Source organism: Melospiza georgiana, chromosome 9, assembly GCF_028018845.1.
Source record: "Melospiza georgiana isolate bMelGeo1 chromosome 9, bMelGeo1.pri, whole genome shotgun sequence".
In the NCBI taxonomy this organism is placed as follows: Eukaryota; Metazoa; Chordata; class Aves; order Passeriformes; family Passerellidae; genus Melospiza; species Melospiza georgiana.
In genome coordinates, this window is record NC_080438.1 from 26,308,437 (window position 1) to 26,329,148 (window position 20,712).

General features: G+C 40.9%; 1 protein-coding gene across 1 annotated transcript; it reads left to right on the forward strand.

The window, feature by feature from the left end:
• Window positions 1-1,069: 1,069 nt before the first annotated feature.
• Window positions 1,070-20,285, forward strand: SCP2 (sterol carrier protein 2). The gene is made up of 16 exons (XM_058030301.1): window positions 1,070-1,194; window positions 3,291-3,345; window positions 3,932-4,003; window positions 4,476-4,607; window positions 5,302-5,366; window positions 6,385-6,511; window positions 7,165-7,228; window positions 7,505-7,591; window positions 8,205-8,355; window positions 9,104-9,251; window positions 10,843-10,950; window positions 13,252-13,405; window positions 15,830-15,923; window positions 16,551-16,680; window positions 18,081-18,160; window positions 19,402-20,285. Exons 1-16 carry the CDS (start codon window positions 1,153-1,155, stop codon window positions 19,495-19,497), a joined length of 1,605 nt encoding a protein of 534 aa, XP_057886284.1. The 5' UTR covers window positions 1,070-1,152; the 3' UTR covers window positions 19,498-20,285.
• Window positions 20,286-20,712: the final 427 nt, after the last annotated feature.

Sequence of the window (20,712 nt, forward strand, 5' to 3'; positions counted from 1 at the left end):
CAGCGCCGCGGGCACCGCCCGCCACAGCCGCAGCAGGGCCATGGCCGCCGCCGGAACCGGCACGGGCCGGCCGGGCCCCGCCTCCGGGGGAACGGCCCCTCACAGGGGAGCCGGCAGCGCTGACAGCCCGCTGCGGGGGAGCGGGGGAGGAGCGTGAGGTGCGAAACAAGGGCGCCGCCACAAACAGCACCGCCAGGAGCTTGGCAGGAGTTGGCACCTCCTGTGCGGGGTGCGGCCAGGTCTGTGGCAGGCAGGAGGTGTTTTGCGTTCTGCCCGAGCCGTGGAGGTCCCCAAGGATGACGGAGTGAGGGAAGGGGGAAGTTGAGTGGATGAAGGGTCAGATATTCAGGTCTCGCTGTAAATAAATCTGTAGGTAACAAGCAGCATTTCAGAAAAATAGAAGGATCTCGCCAAGTATCCGTTCCAAAGACATCTCTGGAGGAAAAGAGTTACAGAGCCGCAAGATCAATTGGAAAAGACCTCTGAGACCATCAAGTGCTGCCTATGACTGATCACCACCTTGTCCCCTAGACCATGGCACTGAGTGCCACGTCCAGTCTTTCCTTAAACACCTCCGCAGGCGGTGACTCCAGCACCTCCCTGAGCAGCCCATTCTCCCTTACTGTGAAGAAATTCTTCCTAATGTCCAACCTAAACCTCCTCTGGTGCGACCTTAGGCCATTTCTCTCATGCTGTCCCTTGTTCCCTGGAAGCAGAGCCTGACGCCCAGGTTGAGGAGCTGTGGAGAGCGGGGAGGGCCCCTTGAGCCTCCTTTTCTCCAGCCTGAGCGCCCCCAGCTCCCTCAGCGGCTCCTCACAGGACTTGTACTCCAGACCCTTCGCCATCTTTGCTGCCCCTCTCTGGAGAAGCAGCGAACTTCATTGCACCTCCGCTTTGGGAAAACGTCTGCTAATTGCCGGGATGGGGGAATCCAAGGGGATAAGCAGGATGTTTGTAGGACTGGCCATGGCTGTGCTTTGGGCTGGGACACCCGGCCGGTGCCGCAATGGGGGCTCTGCGCCTTTAAGGGGCGGGTCCTTGGGGCCCGGCCCCCGGGCGCTCGCTCCGCCTCCGCCCCGGTGTCGCTGAGGGCCCGCGGGACGCGGCGACAGCAGCGGGAGAAGCAGGGATCGTCCCGTCGCCACCGCCATCATGCAGCGCCGGGTGTTCGTGGTGGGCGTCGGCATGACCAAGGTACCGGCACCCGTCTGTGCGCGGGGGGACACGGCCCGCGCCGGGGCGGCTCGGCGGCGCCCCCCGGCTGTCCGCTGAGGGGGACGTGCTGAGGGGGAAGTGCTGCGGGAGCCGCCCGCGCCCTCCCCCACGCGGCTGGAGCCCCTCACGGGATGCGGCGGCTCCTCGGTGCGCGCTGGCGGAGCCCGGTCCCGGCCCGGCGGCAGCGGCTCCGCGCAAAGTTCACCCTCGCTCGGTCTGCGGGGGAGGCCGGACCCCGGCCAAGGTGAACGTGGTGCTCCACAGAGCGGGTCGATACAGCAGCCCTGCAGTGGGCACGGTGCCCCTGTGTCCCCGTGTCCCTGTGTCCCCACAGCCGCTGGCCCAGGGCCATCCCGGGACAGGGCTCAGGGCCTGCAGGGTCTGTCTGGGACCTTTCTGTTCCTGTCCCTGGGGTTGTGAGCGCAAGGTTCGCCCGCTCAGCTCCTCCGCAGCTCCCCGGGAGCAGGTGGAGCCAGCTGGGCGTGGGGCTCCTCTCCCAAGTAACAAGTGATGGGACAAGGGGAATTGGCCTCAAGTTTCCACAAGGCATGATTAAGGTTAGAATTAGGATTAAGTAAAATTCCATCACCGAAAGGGTTGTCAAACCCAGGAACAGGCAGCCTGGGTTTGGCAGTGCTGGGGTAACAGTTGAACTTGATCTTTAAGGTCTTTTCCTGCCTAAACGTTTTTATGATTTTCAAAGAGCAACAGTAAAAGAACCATTTTTGTCTTGATGGATGAATCTTAAGGCAACTTTGACATTTGCCAGAGTAATCAGAAACTCCTCCTCCTGGCCACCTTTTAAATAATAACTTTTTGTCTTGTTGCTGCACGGGTACCTTTCCAACATGTGATGTGATAGGGGAGGAATTGAAAGGTTAAAGGCAATTCTGTTAATTGTGTTTACTGAACTAGATCACATAATGTACTACTAGAAATTATTGAAGTCACTTGTGATGTCCTTATGGAAGAGACAAGTAAAACCTGTCAGGCACCATATTGCATCTTAAGTATTTTACAATGAAATCCTTCAGCACTGTATTCCTTCTATTTGATTAACGTTAATGATTTAATGACTGCTAAAATTTGTTATATCTTCTCACAACAACAGTCCATGTTTGATGTGTGCATAACTGTCAGTTCCTCAGTGCTCTGCATTTTCAGGAGTGGATCATCTCAGTTACCACTTGAGAATGACTTGAGGAATTGTCAGGACTCTCTTCTCCTCTCTGTCAGCCCAAGCAGTATCAATACAGACTTTTACAATGACTAACTCACCAACTGTTTTTTCTTATGACCTTTGCTATGTAAATTCTCTGTCTAAATTAATGAAAGAAGGCACTGCAGAAAGTACAGCCAAGTGATACAAATGACTGGAGTCAGGAACATATGCAGAAGGAGGCAGCAAATTAACTTTCCTATGCTCACAGGGGACATCAAATAATTTGTAGGATTATAAGTAGTGAGCATTAGGATTTCTTTTAACAGTGCCACTTTTTGTTAGTGATGTAAAAATGCAAACCACATGTACTTGTGGTGGTCTCTAATGAGTTACACTGCAAAGAAAATAGAAATGTCACCTCTACTCCAATGTTGAGGAGTAAGGTATGATAAATTCTCCACAAAGAACAATAATTTTCTTGTTACAAATAGGATTATAAGGAAAAAAAGAAAAAAGGTGTAAGGGAAGTAATTATCAACGTTTCAATGAATATTACAATGAATTGGTGAAGATTACAGTTATTCTCTGTCTCACCCACAGGCTTTGGACAGGATTATTGTCCATCTCCACAGTCATGGATCTTCTTTAACAGTGACCAGAAATGGCTCTCAGCTCCCATAAAGTTGCATTATTTTCTCCCTTTAGCCGTTGCAGGGTCTGGCAGCAGCACTTGGGAATTGTAAAGATTTTGTACATGCACTTTTGGGTCAATGAAATTACATGTTTTTGCATTATTTAAAACTTATTTCTAAATTAAATATAGAGCTTTTAAATGTACCACTTTGAGCAAAATATGAGTTAAATCTCACTGTGATTTATTCTCAGCTTGTTTTCCTTCCTTTTCTCTTGCCAGTTTTCAAAGCCTAGTGAGAGGAGTGCTGATTATCCTGACATGGCTAAGGAAGCAGGTAATTTAGTAATAAAGCATTTTGTTTGACTGCTGATGCTTATTTTAGGTCTTACAGCCAATAGTTTTATAATACATGTGAAGGAAAAGCTACTGTTCAATAAATAGATACATCTAAAAAAAAACAGATTTAAAACTCAGACCACTTTCAGCAAATCCATAACTGACCTGTCCAGGTCAGCTCTTCCAGGCTGAAGTCAGCAGGATAGCTTAAAATTGGATTGTGCACTTAAATAATGGAATATTTACCTATATTATTGAAAACCTATTCTTATTGGGATGAACAACATTGGTGCATGAGCACAGAACTGATTGAGTGAAATTTTCTGATAAAGAAGCTTGTTCAGAACTCAAAAATTCAAAACTGTGAAATTGTCCTTATGAGAATGAAGTTGTCCTTATGAGGTCCAAGACTATATTTGCACCATATAATAAGGAATTTCTACAACTCTCACTTGTGAATGCAGGACTCATGCATTCTACTCTGGATTTGCTTGTTGTGGTTGTGAGAGATGATTTTTTTTAAATTTTTCCCTCAATTTTAAACTTTTTTTCCAACTTTTAAACTGTTTTTTTTTTTTTTTCAGGCCAGGCAGCTTTAGCTGATGCTGGGATTCCTTATGCAGCAGTGAAGCAGGCCTGTGTGGGTTATGTTTATGGTGAGTATTGTTTGATTGGGATGAAACTTCTATGTGGATAAAGTAAGAGGAATGGCATCAATAAGCTTTCTATTTGGAGGAAATCTATTTCTATTCCAAAAACATTTTTCTATTTACTTTCCTTCTGGTTCTCTATTAACAATTGTGTTGTGGCAACTGAAGTAGGGTCAGTCTGCTGTGATACCTAGAGCAGCTCCCAAGCCACACCTCTAAGACCCTTCTGTCCAGTCCAGTTATGTCCCTTTGATTCACAGCCCGTGAAGCACAAACAGAACAAACTTCTGTTTATAAAATCTGAGGAGTTTCATCTTGTTTCTGAGGTTCTTTACTGTGGGTACCTAGAGCCATAGTCAAGGTGACAGCTCAGAAGTTCAGGATTACAGTTTAATTGGTAGCACTGCACATACATGGCAGCAAAAGCAAAACTTTGGTGAGTTTGTACCTTATTTCAATGTTGTGTTTCCATTTGAAGGTGACTCAACCTCTGGGCAGAGGGCAATCTACCATGGTCTGGGTCTGACTGGCATTCCCATCATCAATGTTAACAACAACTGTGCTACTGGAGCCACTGCTTTGTTCATGGCCAGACAGCTTGTGGAAGGAGGTGGGTTGTTTTGCTCTGTGACCTAAGAGATGCAGTAGGATGGTGTATGAGGATGCACATGTCTTTTCCTGTGCCATGAGCTCTATGAACATAGTCAGTTCTGCCAGTTAAGTGTTTCTGCAATAATTGTTTGGAGGAGTGCAGAACAAGTGGCATTAGAGTACTGCAGGCACTAAAAGAAGAATCTGCTAAAAAGCTTAGCTTTTTTCTTTTAGCTTGAAGTTTATACAAGTGTTTAACTATCATGTTTTTGGAAGGGAGGGGAGAGAGCAGTCTGACAGACCATACTTTGAACCATCAGATGAGCATTTCCTCCTGTTTTTGCAGTTCGTTTGTGGACTTTGATACTTTCTTGCACTGATGCTGATGTTTCTGTAATGACAACCATAGTAACACTGTGTATGATTGTTTAGTATTTGTAACTGAGACATAAATGCTTGGTTGTCTATGAGAGTTGCTGTCAGACATTTAAAAGTAAACCCCAACGCTGCAGTGATCTTTCATTCTTAGGTATCAATATCTTTGTATCAATATCTTGTCCATTTTAATGTAACTCTTTCAAAAATGAAGGAGGAAGGAAGGGCAGCTGGCAGGTGTTTGTGTACGTATCTTGTAATTGAATAGTTGTTAGTATCTAGTGTCATTTATAATCATATTGTGCTTGAAATAGTCACACATTTTATTTTATTTTAAGGTTTGGCAGACTGTGTTCTGGCACTTGGCTTTGAGAGGATGGCAAAAGGATCTCTTGCTTCACATGTAAGTGTCTGAAACACTTGATATGTTCATGTTTGTACATGAGATGAACTTCTTCCTCATTCTCTGAGCTGTATTGTCAATAACACCACTTGCTTTACTGTGTTCCTGTAGATGATGACAAAAGAAACCATTAGTTTGATCTAAATAATCTTTTAGTGAGGTCTGTGATTCTGATGGCAGCTATGACATACTATAAAAAGTAAATTCTAAAACATTCCATGCAAAATTCATGTGTCACGTTTGTTGTATTTTGCCAAGATTATGTTAAAGGCTGGGTTAGTGGGGAAAAAGGAAAATACCAGATAAAATGCTGAAGCTTTGAGTAACTGAAGTATATTTCTCAAACAGCACAGCAAATCAAAGAAAGATTCTGGCTCTTCTGGTCTGATGCTTACTCAGTTGACCTGTTAACACACTCTCCCAAAAACTAAGGGCTTCTTGAATCTTATTTGTTTTTACAGGAGAAGTGTGTGTGGGTTTGTTTGTATTTTGCCTTAAGGCAAGCAATATTAGAGCCCATATGTCATTTAACTGCAGAACTGCCAAATTCGATAATATATTCAAGAGGTTTGGGTGAAAAACGTTAAATTTAGCAAGTGATAAAACTGAGAAAGAGTTATCTTTTAACATGCTTTACAATATTTCTTCTAAGCTTCATTGAAAATACTATAGAGTATTAATTTTATAACTTAAAACTGTGTAAACAGCAGGATTTTAAGTGAGGTGAAAAATACCTAAAGTCCCCTGCTGAAAATAGTGACTGTGATACAAATCATGTAGCAGTGATTGTTGCCATGAATCAGTGCTGTGGTTATAATGTCAAGAATTTTCTGCTTATTAACTTTTTTTATAGCTAGGAAATTATCAATACTTCTGATCATGTCTCTGAAGTGCAGCATACTGCAGGGACTTGTTAAAATATTAGAAAAACTTATCATTTGCTTGAAATCTGTGGCAGTTTTGTGGTGATGTTGAAAAGAAAAGGAAATTATGGTCTGATTTGTATTTCTGTTTTCAGTTTGCAGACAGAACTAATCCTATGGACAAGCACTTGGACATTATGATAAATAAATATGGCCTAGAAAGTGCTCCAGTGGCACCTCAGATGTTTGCAAGCGCTGGCAAAGAACATATGGAGAAATATGGTCTGTTAAAATACATTTTTTTCATTGTCTTCTCTTTATGAAGTGATTTAAAAATAATAAGATTTTGTTTTATGAAATGGTAGCATTAGGGTTGCATAACTCCCTGCATTTATCCCTGTGCCTTAGGATAGGTAGATGGGCATGGGGCTGAACTGTTGGGCAAAAGCTGTTGGGTGTTTGATTTGATTTAATCCTTAATACAAGGCTGCTGCCACTGCTGTTTGCTACCCCTGACCAGACAATTGGCTCCAAGGTAACAGCCTGGCCTGTTGGGCATCTTTTATTTGCACTTTTAGGCTATTACATGAAAAAAAAATAGACTCTACAATTTCACTGCAGCTGTTTTGCACTGATAGGAAAATGATCATTTAAGTTTCAGCAGTAGAATACTACTACTACAAATAAAATGCACATGTTTTCTGTGTTTTTATGTGTGTGTTAAATATGCAATTGGGTTGTTCTGTCATGTTTAGTAGTCTTTATCTAATTTTGAAACCTCAGCTGAGTTCTAAGGAAAGTCTTCATAAGAATGTCTTTCTTGTAAAGATGCTTGTAAAGGTCAGATTCTTATGACACAATATTTAAACTGTTATGTCAGCACTGTTTGAGCAAACAAAGTATTTAAACACAGATTTTTTTTTTCTCCTTTTCAGGGACAAATCCAGAATACTTTGCAAAGATTGCATGGAAGAACCACAGCCATTCAACCAACAACCCGTGAGTCACGTACTCTGCCTCTGTACTCAACAGCCCTGGTTGTTAAAAAAATTCCTGCACAACAAAGTAGTATTTTAAGAATACATTCAGAATATTTTCAGCATATGTTCTTTATTATGAAATGAGAAAATAAATAAATTATTCTAGAAATATATTAAAAAATAACTATCTATCCAGTGCCTTATAGTTTGTAACGAGAGCTCTCTAGCTGCCTAATAGTGTGATATTAGTGTGTCTGCTGCTCAGTCTGAGATGGCATCTGTGTGTTTCCCTTAGGTATTCCCAGTTCCAAAAGGAGTACACACTGGATGAAGTTCTGCACTCTCGCAAAGTTTTTGATTACTTGACTGTCTTACAGTGTTGGTAAGGAGAGGACTTTGCATTGTGAAATAGATCTTGATGTTAAGACAAATATAGTAGGCCATCTATTTAAATAAAGTCTGTTTGTGTGTTAATTATAATTTACAGATTGCTTTCAGTGAAACTTTTTATAAATAAAACAAATGTGGAAAATCTCTCATGACCAAACACTAGATACTTGCTCTCAGTGTAATACAGTGAGCTGAAAGAAGTTTTGTACTTTGGGGTTCTATGTAATTCTGTTCTATTACTAATGTGCATCCATCACTGTTAAGTGTTAATTCTTCACTTCAGCCTTTCCTAAGCACTCTATATATGTGTTTATATATGTTTATAGCCAAGTAGAAGCTTTGATTTGTCCTAAATTGAAAAACCTTAATGACACATTTCTATTTTGATGTAATGATTTTCAAATGTCTGGTATAAATATTACTGAAAGTGTCCAGTAAGCACTGATGGAATTTATAGTTTCAGTGGTATCAGCCAAAGAAAGTGGGGTTTTGTTTGTTGGTTTTTTTGTATGTATTAAAAGATAAATCTGTGGAAGATCAACAATCTAATGAAGATTGACATTACTGATTTAGAACAATAACATCATTATTTTTCTTTCAATCAGTCCAACATCAAATGGTGCTGCAGCTGCAATTTTGGCTAATGAGGAGTTTGTGAAAAGGCATAAATTGCAGCCAAAAGCTGTGGAAATTCTAGCACAGGTGATGGCTACTGATTATCCAAGCACATTTGAAGGGAACAGTTGTATGAAGATGGTAGGTTTGCAATTCTGTATTCCCTGGTACTCATTGGGGTGATTTTTTCTGAGGTTTTTTTGTTTATAGTTTTGGGTTGGTATTTTGTGGGGTTTTTTTGTTCGGTTTTGGGTTTAGGTTTTTTTAAGTGCCTGCAAGTCTTACTGATGCTATAAACATTTTCATGTCAATGAGCAAACATATTATGCTTTGTGGTGAATGCAAAATTGATTTCATTTGGACAGGTATAGAATAAGCAAGGAGTATGATTGTGGAATGACAATAAGTAACTTATAAACAGGCTATCAGAAACCTAGTTTTTAACCAATTATTTACAGGCTATTTTTTTAACAACTTCAGCAGCAAATGAAAATTCCTTGCATTTTTCTCTTTATAGTAGTAATGAAATTTAAAACAATCAGGTGGATCATATAAAGAGGTAACAGTGCAATTTGAGGATTTATGTCAAGGCTATTGATCTGAGTCATGCAAAGGAACAATTTGGGTTGTGATCAAGGTTAAGGAAATAGAGGATGTTCCCCAGAAAGGTTTTGCATTCCTACAATAAGCCTTAGAATATGTTATTTATTTCTAGACAATTTTTATTGTATGACTATCAAACTCTGACATGTGATGCAATCAAATAAATCAGAATACCATCTCCTTCTTTCACTGACAGGATCTATAGAAGCACAGTTAAGTGTAAAAATTAAGCTGTGAGCTATACTTCTGTAATGATATTTTAACATAGAATTTCTCCTTTTTTCAGGTTGGCTATGACATGACTAAAAATGCTGCACAAAAATGTTTTGAAAAAGCAGGGCTGAAACCTACAGATGTTGATGTGATTGAACTTCATGACTGCTTCTCAGTTAATGAGTTCATCACCTATGAAGCTCTGGGACTGTGTCCAGAAGGTAAGAGCAGCAGTGGAGATAATTGTTTTGTTAAAATTAAAAGCACCAAGGATGCCCAAATTAAGAACTCCTGTGATCTCAGTGTTAAGCCCCTTTTTTGGAGCTGCATTCTATCATAATCTTACCCCAAGATTTCCCTCCATCTATGTATTTCCTTTTAATAAGATAAATATAGAACAAGAATTGCCTGTGGGTTGCTTTAGCCAGTCACTGATCTTTGAAACATCTTTGCCTCAGAGTTATTGGCAACTTGTCAACGTGCATCTAAAGTCAACTATGTAACAATGCTCAGATTAGTTTAATGTCAGTGAGTTTGCTGGATTTACAACAGATTCAATGGCAGTGGAATTCAGCTCTGTGCATGTAAGTAAAAGCATTAAAAATTTCTGTTAAAGAGGGTATTTTATGATTTCAAATAAATAATGGATTGCACTGCTATTTCAGTTCATGATGTATTTAAATTGTAAACATAGTCTTGTTTTGCAAAGGTTATCATGTGATATAATCTTTCTCTAATTTGTTTGTAACCAACTGTGAGGAAATACCATATTCTGGCACTAGGTGGTATATTAGGTCTGAGCTTTCTTACTGAAACAGACATTTATGGAACTCCAGGAAGACTTAATGTGTTTGCCTTTTAATATCTGCTTTCTACTCTCATTTTTGCTGTATTTTTATGGATCTACAGCAAAAATGGTAAATGTTTGACATATTTAAACAGGTACATTAAGCTCTTTAGGTTCATTCCTCTAATTAATGCAGAATAATCCTGGTGGTACTTGTCTGTTTGACTAATTAGCCTTGTGCATGGTTATTTAATAGTGCTGTTCTCACAACCCTTTGTCAGTCTGGCCTTAATAGTATATGAAATTTATCTTGGAATGATAGACTAATTAGGCATAAAAATTAATGAAATTACATAAGCCACTGTGGATTTAGATGGGCAAATCTAACCTGGTATTCTCATTTAATGGCACCATGGAACCATGACAGATCTTTTTTACACTTCAGTGTTATTAATGTAGGCTGGAGAAGCTGGTACAAGAATAAATGAGTAAGAGCCTGGTTAAAAGGGAGAATTGTCTGTAGTCTGGAAAGCTAAACAATTCTGAACATTAGTCTTCTGAGTGGTTTTATTCACTATTTTAATGTCTGAATACAGCCCAAGGTACCATTAGTTGGCCTTTGTGACAGGGGTTTGTGTTCAACTTGGTGTTCACCTTCCAAGTCCTGGGGGTCACAAATTACAACTTAAAAAAAATGTAATTATCACTGCAGTTTTATGAACAAAATCTAAATAGCTTCATTATACTGATTGCATCATAATGCTGTATACACCAACAGAACAATTCAACTGCAAATTAAAAACAGCTCTTGTACAAATGCTTCTCTTCCATGTTATGCTTTCTCCAATGGTATGAGCAAGTCTCATTAATGTAGTTTGGTCAATATTTGCTCTTTGTGAAAGATGAGCTGTAACATTTCCTAGGGTTTGACTGACATGTAGCATCTCTGGTAAGTTACAGCAGAACTGAAAAATCACTTACAAATAAAAAAAGAACATTTTTTTTACATGAATTCTGTTTTATAGGAAAAGCATGTGACCTGATCGACAGAGGAGACAATACTTATGGAGGAAAATGGGTTATTAATCCCAGTGGTGGCTTGATTTCCAAGGGACACCCTCTTGGTGCCACAGGTATGCAAAGCCTTCATTTAATCACACCCATGAGATAAGAGATACAGCTCTTGAGCAGGCAAGTGCTTCCCATCTGTGCTTGAAATGTGAGGGCCTCAAAGCTTCTTCCTTCAAGTCTTCTTTCCAAATAATCCAAGTGTTGGAGCAGGGTAACACAGCTTAACCTTCCTAAATAATTGCTCAATAGTACAACTTCTGAATAGTACTTGAATAACTGTTCTAATATGATGTCATCCTTTAAAATTCTGATTTTGGAGATTTTTCCTGCCTGTACTATTGTTAGCTGTACTAGAGCCTATTTTGTTAAGTCTTGGATGTCAGAATATTTATCTGATGTTTACAACAGAAGCTCACTTGGTCACCATTTCCCAGCAACATAGGTTTCCCCTTTTTTTGTTTGTTTGGTTTTTTTTTTCTTTCTTTAAACTACTGTTCTTGAGTTGGCTCTTGGAAAAAATGTGTTGGATTTGTAAAGATTATTCACCCTCCTTGGGTGAATTTGGAAATGAGAAGTTATCAGAAAATTGGAGAAGATGAAACCTTGTGAAACACCAAACCTTAATCTAAACAGTTGTAACAGTGAGATACAATATGCAGTTAAGTGTGGGGGACAGGGGAAGTGTTAGGAAACTTTGGAGGAAAAGGGTTCCAGAAAAATGAGACTGTGGATATCTGTAACAGAGTGAGAGTATTGCATTGCCAGGTTTATGTTAATTTTTGTCTGTTACACAGTGATAGAAGCAGAGATAGCTTCTTGCTTCTCCAGTGCCATGGGATGGAGGAAGAGTCAGCAAAATGCAGAAAATGACAAGTCTTAGCCTGTCAGCTTCATTTCCCTTGGAAACAGCCTTGAGGCCAGTTACATGCTAAGCAAGGGTCATGTAAATCCTCTGAAATATCCAAACATTGCAGGGCAGGCTGCACCACAGTACACACCCTCTCCTTGAGGCTGAGAGAATGTGAATGAAACCTGCTCATTCTCATCTATGACTGGAATGTTAAAACTCCTTAACTCCTTCATAATATGTCAGTTGGCAATATGTACAACTGTGTGCATGAAATGCAGATTGCTTGTGTGCCTTGTCCAAAGACCTGTGCAGTTGTCCAGGGGAAGGGACAGGAAGGGATGGGGGAAAGGAGAAAAGTGTGAGGAATGTGCAGAGAAAGGCAATGGAGCTGGGGGAAGGTCTGGAGCACAAATCCTGTGAGGAATTCCTGAGGCAATTGGGGGAGCTCAACCCAGAGAAAAGTAGGCTCAGGGGGGACCTTCTCACTCCCTCCAGCTCCCTGGAAGAAGGGTTGTAACCAGAGGATGAAAGGATACGGCCTCAAGCTGTGCTAGGGAGGTTTAGGCTGGACATCCAGGGCAATTCTGACACAGAAAGAATGGTTAAACACTGGAATGGGCTGCCTGGAGGGTGGTGGAGAGTTGAAGGAAGGACATGACACACTCAGTGCTTGGTCATGGGCTGGTCTCGATGGTCTCAGAGCTCTTTTCCAACTGAATAAACTCCGTGATTCTCCCAGGCTGGGCCCTGGCTGCAGACAGAGCTGCTGGCATAGAGACTGAGGGTGAACACAATCCCAGAGTGCCAGGGTTGCTGTGCAAAGGGGTTCCCCTTCCTTTGGGTTTCCCAGGGACATCCAGTTCTGTGAAAAATGCCAATCACTTGTTTTTAAATTTTTAAAAGTTTAATGGTAATAAAATGGTTATAAAAATAGTTATACAATTAGAGTAATAATCATTTGGACAATTTGAATTAGGACAATATGAGACAATGGAGACAAAGAGTTACAGATGTCCGGGTACCTTTTCTGGGCAGCACGAGCCCGAAAAAGGACCCACGTTAACAGAGGATTAACCCTTAAAAGCAACCTCATCCATGATGCACAAATTCCATTCAAACACAGGATTCCGTCTGGTCAGTGTCAGCTTCCTCCTCTGAATCCTAACAGTGCCTTCAGGGTGGGAAGAAGTTCGTTTCTTTTGATATGAGGGCAAAAATTCTTTCTCTCTCAAAGATTCAGGTGTCCTGTGGCTGCTATCTCGCTGCGAGTAGAAGCTACATAGCACAGTTTCTATTTTAACATTTTTTATAACCTAAAACTATATTTAACACGCTCTTAAAGAGAATTAATACAGCATTACTTTCTAACACAACACATATAATACCCATTTGCATATTTAGAAAAGCCAATGATAAAATCCACGCATTTTTCACAAGCTCGCTGGCCGGCAGTTCCGCAGGCCCCGTTGGCGGGCAGGCCGCGGCTGAGGCGGCTCTGCGCTCGATGTTTCAGGGCTGGCGCAGTGCGCGGAGCTGTGCTGGCAGCTGCGCGGGCTGGCGGGGCGGCGCCAGGTGCCGGGGGCGAAGGTCGCGCTGCAGCACAACCTGGGGCTCGGCGGCGCCGTGGTGGTGACGCTCTTCAGGATGGGCTTCCCCCGGGACGGCAGGTGAGACACGCACCGGGGGCTCGCCCGGCACGGGGGGAACCGCGGCTGCACCGCCGGGCCTTCCGGAGCGCTGGGCTGGGGCGGCGCGGAGCGCGGGGACAGCGCTGCCGGCCCACCCTGGCTGTGCCGCTGCCTGCGCCCTCACAGCTTCGTGCTTTTGGAGTTATTGCCGCTGCTAAGGGGGGAGATTGCCCTGTGAACTAAACACTGCTGTGTTCCTGCGGCACTGCACGTCTGTGCCGAGGTTAAAATTCACACGCTCTCGTGTCACATCGAGCGCTGAGAGTTATTGCAAAGCTCACACCGGCTCGTGTGGAGCCATTCCTCAGTGAGGAAGAGCGATGTTCCGAGGAAAAAAGCCACCAAATAAAAACCGTTCCAAGAATAAAACAGGACACATTAAAAGTAACTAACTGAAACTAGGTATCTGCCAAAACCAGCAAGACATTCATGGGAACAGAGAAACCACTGCTTTCTCTGCTAGAATTGTTACTGGTTTAGCTCTGTGAAGGATTGCTTTCAGTCCGGTTTCATGTGATACTGTAATTCCTTACAGTTCTGGGGTGTTACTGGCTACAGAATTGGCACTGGCAATTGTAGCCTATTTCACAGTGGGAGAACACTGATAAGAAGCTGCTGCACTCTGCTGTAGCTCAGTGCTCAAATAGACAGGAATTGAGAGAAAACACTTAAAATTTATATTTTGGTATTTCAGGGGAGACTTACAGTTCCCTTTACATTTTCACTTTCAATTTTTCTTAGAAAGATTGACCTGCTTATTGTGGGTATTATGGCTTTTAAAGCTCGATCCCAGTGCTTTGTTTTCTCTGAAAACCTGTGAACAGCAGAATTTATCATACACTGGCCTTTCAGAAAGAAACACACCCCTCCCTCCCAGCTGATATTTCTAACATCTGTTTCAGCTAAACCTGTGCAGTTCCTGGGAGGTGACAATATAACCTGTGGAAGAGGTGATGAGAGAGAAGCCACTGAACTTTGAAAGGCTTCAGCAGTGATTTTTTTGTAGTGTCAGGAGTGATAATTCTGTCTCTTTTAATCCATAAGAGGTTGTACCATGTGAGGAAAAATATGTCTTCTGATGGATTCTCTTCAAACATGCTGACATAGCTTGTCAGTGGGTGTTGGTACAGTTTTACATCTGAAGGGAAAAGACTGTTACAGGGAGTACACCTTTTCCCATTGCTTTGTGCTTTGTCTTTAAAAATAGTCACTGTATTGAGAATGTTGCTATTTTTATATCATCAGCCTTGAGGTGCTGCTGGAAGTAATCCTTCCTGTCAGGGAGAGCTTTTCATGTACAGATAATATTTCTCCTGAAGAAACTTAAGTCTAATTTACTATAGCTCATTTCACCTTCTCTAGTGTTCAGGATTTTTAAAATATGTCTTAAGTACAACTCAAGCCAGAGAAATCTTAGCAACACTCATTTCATCTTATCCTAGAGGAGCTTAAAGCCCCTTAGTTCTCCCAGAGGCTCTGTGTGGGAGATCCCTGACACAGGGAGTTGCACCAATGTGTGTCAGACTTTGGAATGGAGCAGGGTGGCTGATGTGCTCAGACACCCCTTATGTAACTGAGTGATGATGGGCATTGTGAAATTGAGGGAAAGGTGGTGAAACTCTGTGTTTATGGAGATCCTTCACACCACTTTCCTGCACTACAGTCAGTCACTGGTTCCAGATCAAAACTCTGGCTTTAGTAATAGCTGGTAAGAATGTGAATCAAGGCAGCAGGACTTAATCAGTTTTGCATTAGTTTTTGAAACAGTTCTGCTTTTTGTTTGGTGGCTTTTTTTGAACCTTACAGTTTCCATCCTGTTAGTACAGCCTTGGTTTGTTGGCAAAATGGATGTGTCTCCTTCAGACAAGACAGTGCCCACTCTGGCTGCCCTATCACACATCTGCAGGGCAGTGTCACTACCACCCCAGTAAGTTCCAGCAGCATTTCCTGAGCAATTCTGTCACTTCAGCAGTGTCAGCCCTGACCACAGTTCTGGCCTCTGCTGCCAAGAGATGGCAATAGCAGTGAACCTGTTCCTCCTGCTGCTTGAATTGCCATTTCTTTGGACATTTCTCTGTACTTTGGCTCTGTGTGCCCCTGCAGGAATCAAGATGTGGGTTCCATGTTGCTATCAGGCTATGCAGGGTGATTTCTCCAGAGTATCAAGAATAAGATTAATGATTTACTTCCATTGTAAAATTAATCTTCAGTTCATATACACAGAACACCCAGATATCTGGAGTGATAGTAATTCAGGCTATCAAGAGAGCAAGCTTCACTTTGATAGCAGAGTTGCTTTATACCAATGAAATGTTTCTTGCTGGTGTTAGGCCTGTTGGTGATCATTTCAAGATGTTGAAAATGTGATTTTAAGTGTTTTAATTCATGGGGTTTTTGTTTCAGCAACAGCCGTATTGCAGCTGTGCCTCTCAGTGCAGCTGTTGATGGATTTAAAGCACACCTGGTCTTCAAAGAGATTGAAAAGAAGCTCCAAGAGGTATCTGGCTACTTCTTTCACCTACAACAGGATTTTAATTTAGAACAGAATGTGTGTGAAACCTGTTGGAAATGTATTAGCAACCACCACTTCTTCAGGACTGCTCATTGAAACAAGTGCTACAGATTTGGATTTTGTAATTTTTACAAAATTTGTAAAAGAAATCTTTGTAAAAGAATGTCTTTGTAAAAGAAATCTTTTACACTGTGCCATGATTTTAAATTACCTTTTCCCCAGATAGTTGCTACCTGCATAGGGATATTTCAGTGGAGGCAAGTTTAGATTGTAGGTGAGAAGCTTGCTAACTAACCAAGGAACTTTGTGTTTGGGGTTAGGTTCTTGCCTTTTAAGTGTGATTAGAAGGAGAAATTGCATTTTGTCAAACTCATGTCAGGACAAGGCTGTTAGGACTATTCTTCTTAGTTTAATAGATTTCAATATAGATAGCCATAGTTTGAGGTTTTTTGTTTAGATTTTTTTTATGGTTGTTCAAATGAGGCATAGTGGGAGGAATAGATATTTTTATGTTAGTAGAAATGGTGAAGGTTTTTTAATTACTTTTATTAAATTAAGACTAACTGAAAATTATGTTGAAGTAAATTACTTTCTCATTTTGTGTCATTACAGGAAGGAGAGCAATTTGTTAAGAAAATTGGTGGAGTCTTTGCCTTCAAAGTAAAAGATGGTCCTGGTGGGAAAGAAGCAACTTGGATAGTAGATGTGAAAAATGGTAAAGGCTCTGTGGCAGTTAATTCAGGTCAGTGCTCTTTTATTATGTCATTGCAGAACACACATAAAACTAATGAACACAGAACTCATATTCTGTTCAGGCTGTAGTGACCTTGAGCAAAAGTGATGTACAGCTACCTTAATTTTAAACTTTCTTATTACTGACACTTTTAATCCATGGTGTTTCAGACCAAGAACTAAACAGCTTCTACTCTGAACCTGTCTGGAGATAATAGTGTGTTTTCTTAGAGGCTACAGACAGATCTGTGATATGATTTCACAGGAATCAGAATGGGAAAAAAAAAGTGAAAATCAGACCTCGGGGATTTTGTTACTCTCACCTCTTAAAATTTGGGCCAAATTTGGGGCATTTTTCAGTTGCTTTGCTGGAGACACTGGTAAGCAGTAAACTGGTCTGCCTTGTCAAGTTACTTCTCCTCTGCAGATAGTTAAACAACAAAACTTGATTGGTTTCAGTGCTGTAGCAGCTGACATAAACTTGCAGTTCCATTTTGAAATAAGATACAGACTGGATGGTGTTGGGGAACCCCATAAAAATATTGAGAACACAAGATTTGTACCCTTGCCATGAAAATGTCTTGTCACAAATCTGAAGTCACACACCCTAGTAATGAAAATTAAAAAAAAAAAACAACAAACAAACCAAAGGCAAGAGCCAGTCCTCAAAATCTGATATATCCATGAACCTGCAACACAACTTTTAATTCAAAATATGATGGGGATTTGATTCAGAAATTCATTGTTATGTTATTACAAAAAGAAGGCCACAGTCTTCTGTTGAATGGGCAGCAAAGATTTCAGTCTAATAATAAGATGAGTGTAGGAAAAGATGTGTGCAGATTTTAGCCCTTTGGTTTACACATCAGTATTTATATCAGAATTTATTAAAACAATTTTCCAGCTTGCTTTAGTCAGAAGATCCTAGAAACTTCTGTACTTGAATGAATTCAAATGAGTGCTTTCAGAATGCACATGTTGTTGCCACAGAAGGAGAGGGCAGGAAATGCCTGAAATGTCAGTAATGAATATCTTGAGAGTGTCACAGGGGAAAACTCATCTACTTCAAGCTGATCTTCATACTAGCAAAGATAAGCTTGATAAAGCTAAAAAATGATTATCAGTGCTTGCAATGAACATTCTGTCTGGATGCAGGTAATTATTATTTATTTTTGAATGAATGAATTTGCTTAGCTTTTCAGGAGGGCCCATCTTTCTTCACTGTTGGGGTGCTCTGTGCTACAAGGTGGCCCAGCTGCCTCTTGCTGATATTATTTTAATGGCTTTTGCTTGTACATGCTTCAGGTATCATTTGCTGGCCTGTGGTCTGAAGGGATGCTCCACACAGTTGTAGCTCCTATAAGTGTTTAATTTCTGAATTTGAATCTTCATTCTTCTCCTGTCTTGCAGATAAGAAGGCAGATTGTACAATCACCATGGCTGACACTGATCTGCTGGCACTCATGACTGGCAAAATGAACCCTCAGACAGTAAGTACAGCAAGGATGGCCTGATCAGGGAACTGGTTGGTTGCTTTGCCTGTTTTTAAGTTGAAATAATTTGAATGTTTTAATCCAAAACTGCCATGGCTGATCTGAAAAATGACAATTCTTGTGTGCTCTGAACAAATGACCCAAAGTGAGATTGATCATGAAGGACAGGGATGTGTGTCAGATATCCTGCAGGGATGTGTCCTGTGTTATATCCCAGAAGGAGATACAATAGTGCTTGCTTGGCAGAGAAGAGGGGCAATCCAGTTTTTTCAAAATACCATGAGAAAGGAGGGATGTGGGCCTCTCTTTGGAGGGCTTTACCCCATAGCTGACATTGGTGTAAGGAGTCACCTTGGTGCTGAAAAGTAGAAATTGAGGTGAGCATCCACTGAATGCCTGTCATTTTTTCTTGTTGGGTGGCGAGTTTGGTTTTGTTTGTTTTTTTTTTTTTTTTTTTTTTTTGGTTTGTTTAATTTGGTTTTTTTTTATTCTTCTGTGCACCAAAAGCAGTCATAGTGTACAAGTAAACCAGATGTTTATGTTAATTTCAAGTTGCTGTTCTGTGCTTCCAAATTTGAAGTGCTCTGGGTAACTGTTTCAAGATTTTGGTGTGGTAATCATGGGGTAAATTTTGCAACTCAAACGTGTCTAGGAGAAGTTTTAAGATAAAACACATGGTGGAAATGTAATATCCATGTAGAAAATTCAGAAGCAACTCTGGCTTTACATCCAGAGTTTGGGAATTTTGATGCATGCAGTTTATCTCCTTACAAGGTCTGGAGGAAAAAATCCAAATTTTCTGCATGTCTGCTTTACAAACAGACATTTGTAAGATTGAATTGATCAGGAACAAAGCCAGTTAAGGCTGAGGAGGATTGAGCTAAGAAATCAGTTGTGGCACCTACTGTCACTGTGGCTTTACTGCTTGCAGTTGCATCCATGAGCTTGTCTGCTCTGAGCAGTCACCACCCAACCATGGGCTGCTCTGCCTGCTCCAGGTACAGACCCATGGCTGTGATAATCTGAGAAACAAACAAGTTTATTCTTTTTAGGTATCAAAAAATAATAAGAATACAACTTCCTCAGCTTGCTGTTCTGCAGTCAGACAATGCATTTGTTGCTGGATGTGAGGTGCCAGAATGTTGGAAATACCAAACTGCTCTTCCATAATAAGCCATAACTGTCTGGAGGGGATAAAATGTTTTATTGCATTTCACAGAATTTCTCTTTCTTTTCAGGCATTCTTTCAAGGCAAATTGAAGATTTCTGGGAACATGGGCATGGCAATGAAACTTCAGAATCTACAGCTTCAGCCAGGCAAAGCTAAACTTTGAGCTCAGTAGAGTAAATAGTCAGTACTTGATATTCTTGACAAAAAAGTAGAATTAAACTAGACATTATCAATAATATGGCACAGGCTGGGTTTGATTGGACCTCTCTCACCTAAATTCTGTGGTTAGAGACCTTAAATCTCTTAACAATTTCCATCAGTTTCTCTATGGCTGAGCTTGAGGCACTAACACTTACAAATGGTACATGGTGGGGCTTTGTGACAGCTTTTGTTCTAATCAGTTTGGACAATTTGTAAAAATTAGAGCTGAATTAGCCTGCTTACTGTTGTTGAGATTAGTTGGGAAGGAAGAGAGGAAAGTTATAAATAGTTTGGCATATCAATGACATGAGTTGCATTTTATAAAGGTTGTAATAGCAGATCGTACAAATGCTTTCAGACTTCCATTCTCTCCAATTTGCTGCTGCTTACATTAAAATGATCTTGTAAAGGGGATCTCTAACATTTTTTTAGAATAGAAATTTGCTATAAAATACTTTTCTTATTACTACTTTGGAATTAAAAAATAAACAAAATATCCAGAAGTAAGCAGGAACTAGAATGCTGCTTTGAGGTTCACAGGATTTGATAATACTTCACTTTGAAAACAGATTAGATTTGCCAGGAGAGCAGAGAGGGAAGATAACCAATATGTTACCTGTTTTCTCCTGGTAAAAACTGGTGTGGATCATGATGAAATTCTTGTCAGTTATGTAAAAGCTTTAAGTTCTGTTTTGGGAAAATGTATTCTGGTTGGAAGTTTAATAGAAAATTAAATATACTTTTCCTGTTCTTCTGTGTGTCTCTTGCTCAGATTTATAAATGTGGATTTCATGTTAATGTACTGAACTGAGTATTTTATTCAGGTTGTCACAAAGGACACCTGCAGGCATCCACTTTTTCCTCCTCAGGCACTAAAAACTTCATCCATAAACTTCATGTCAGTCCAGGAGACACATCTCACATCCTCACATACTTGGGCTATGGCTGAGGAACTTACACTGAAACTTTCACTTCCCTGGCTTAACTGAAGTAATAATAATAAAAAGGAGCAAATTCAAGGCAATCATTCTGCCTCCTGTTGGGAATGGTGACAGATTGCTGAGCAGTTAGAATGGCTCTACAGCCTCAGACCAAAAATGCTTCTGGCCCCTGGATTTTCTCCCTGTTGGTACCTTGGAAGAAGAGGAAGATGGCCATTCATCTCTTTACTCAGAGT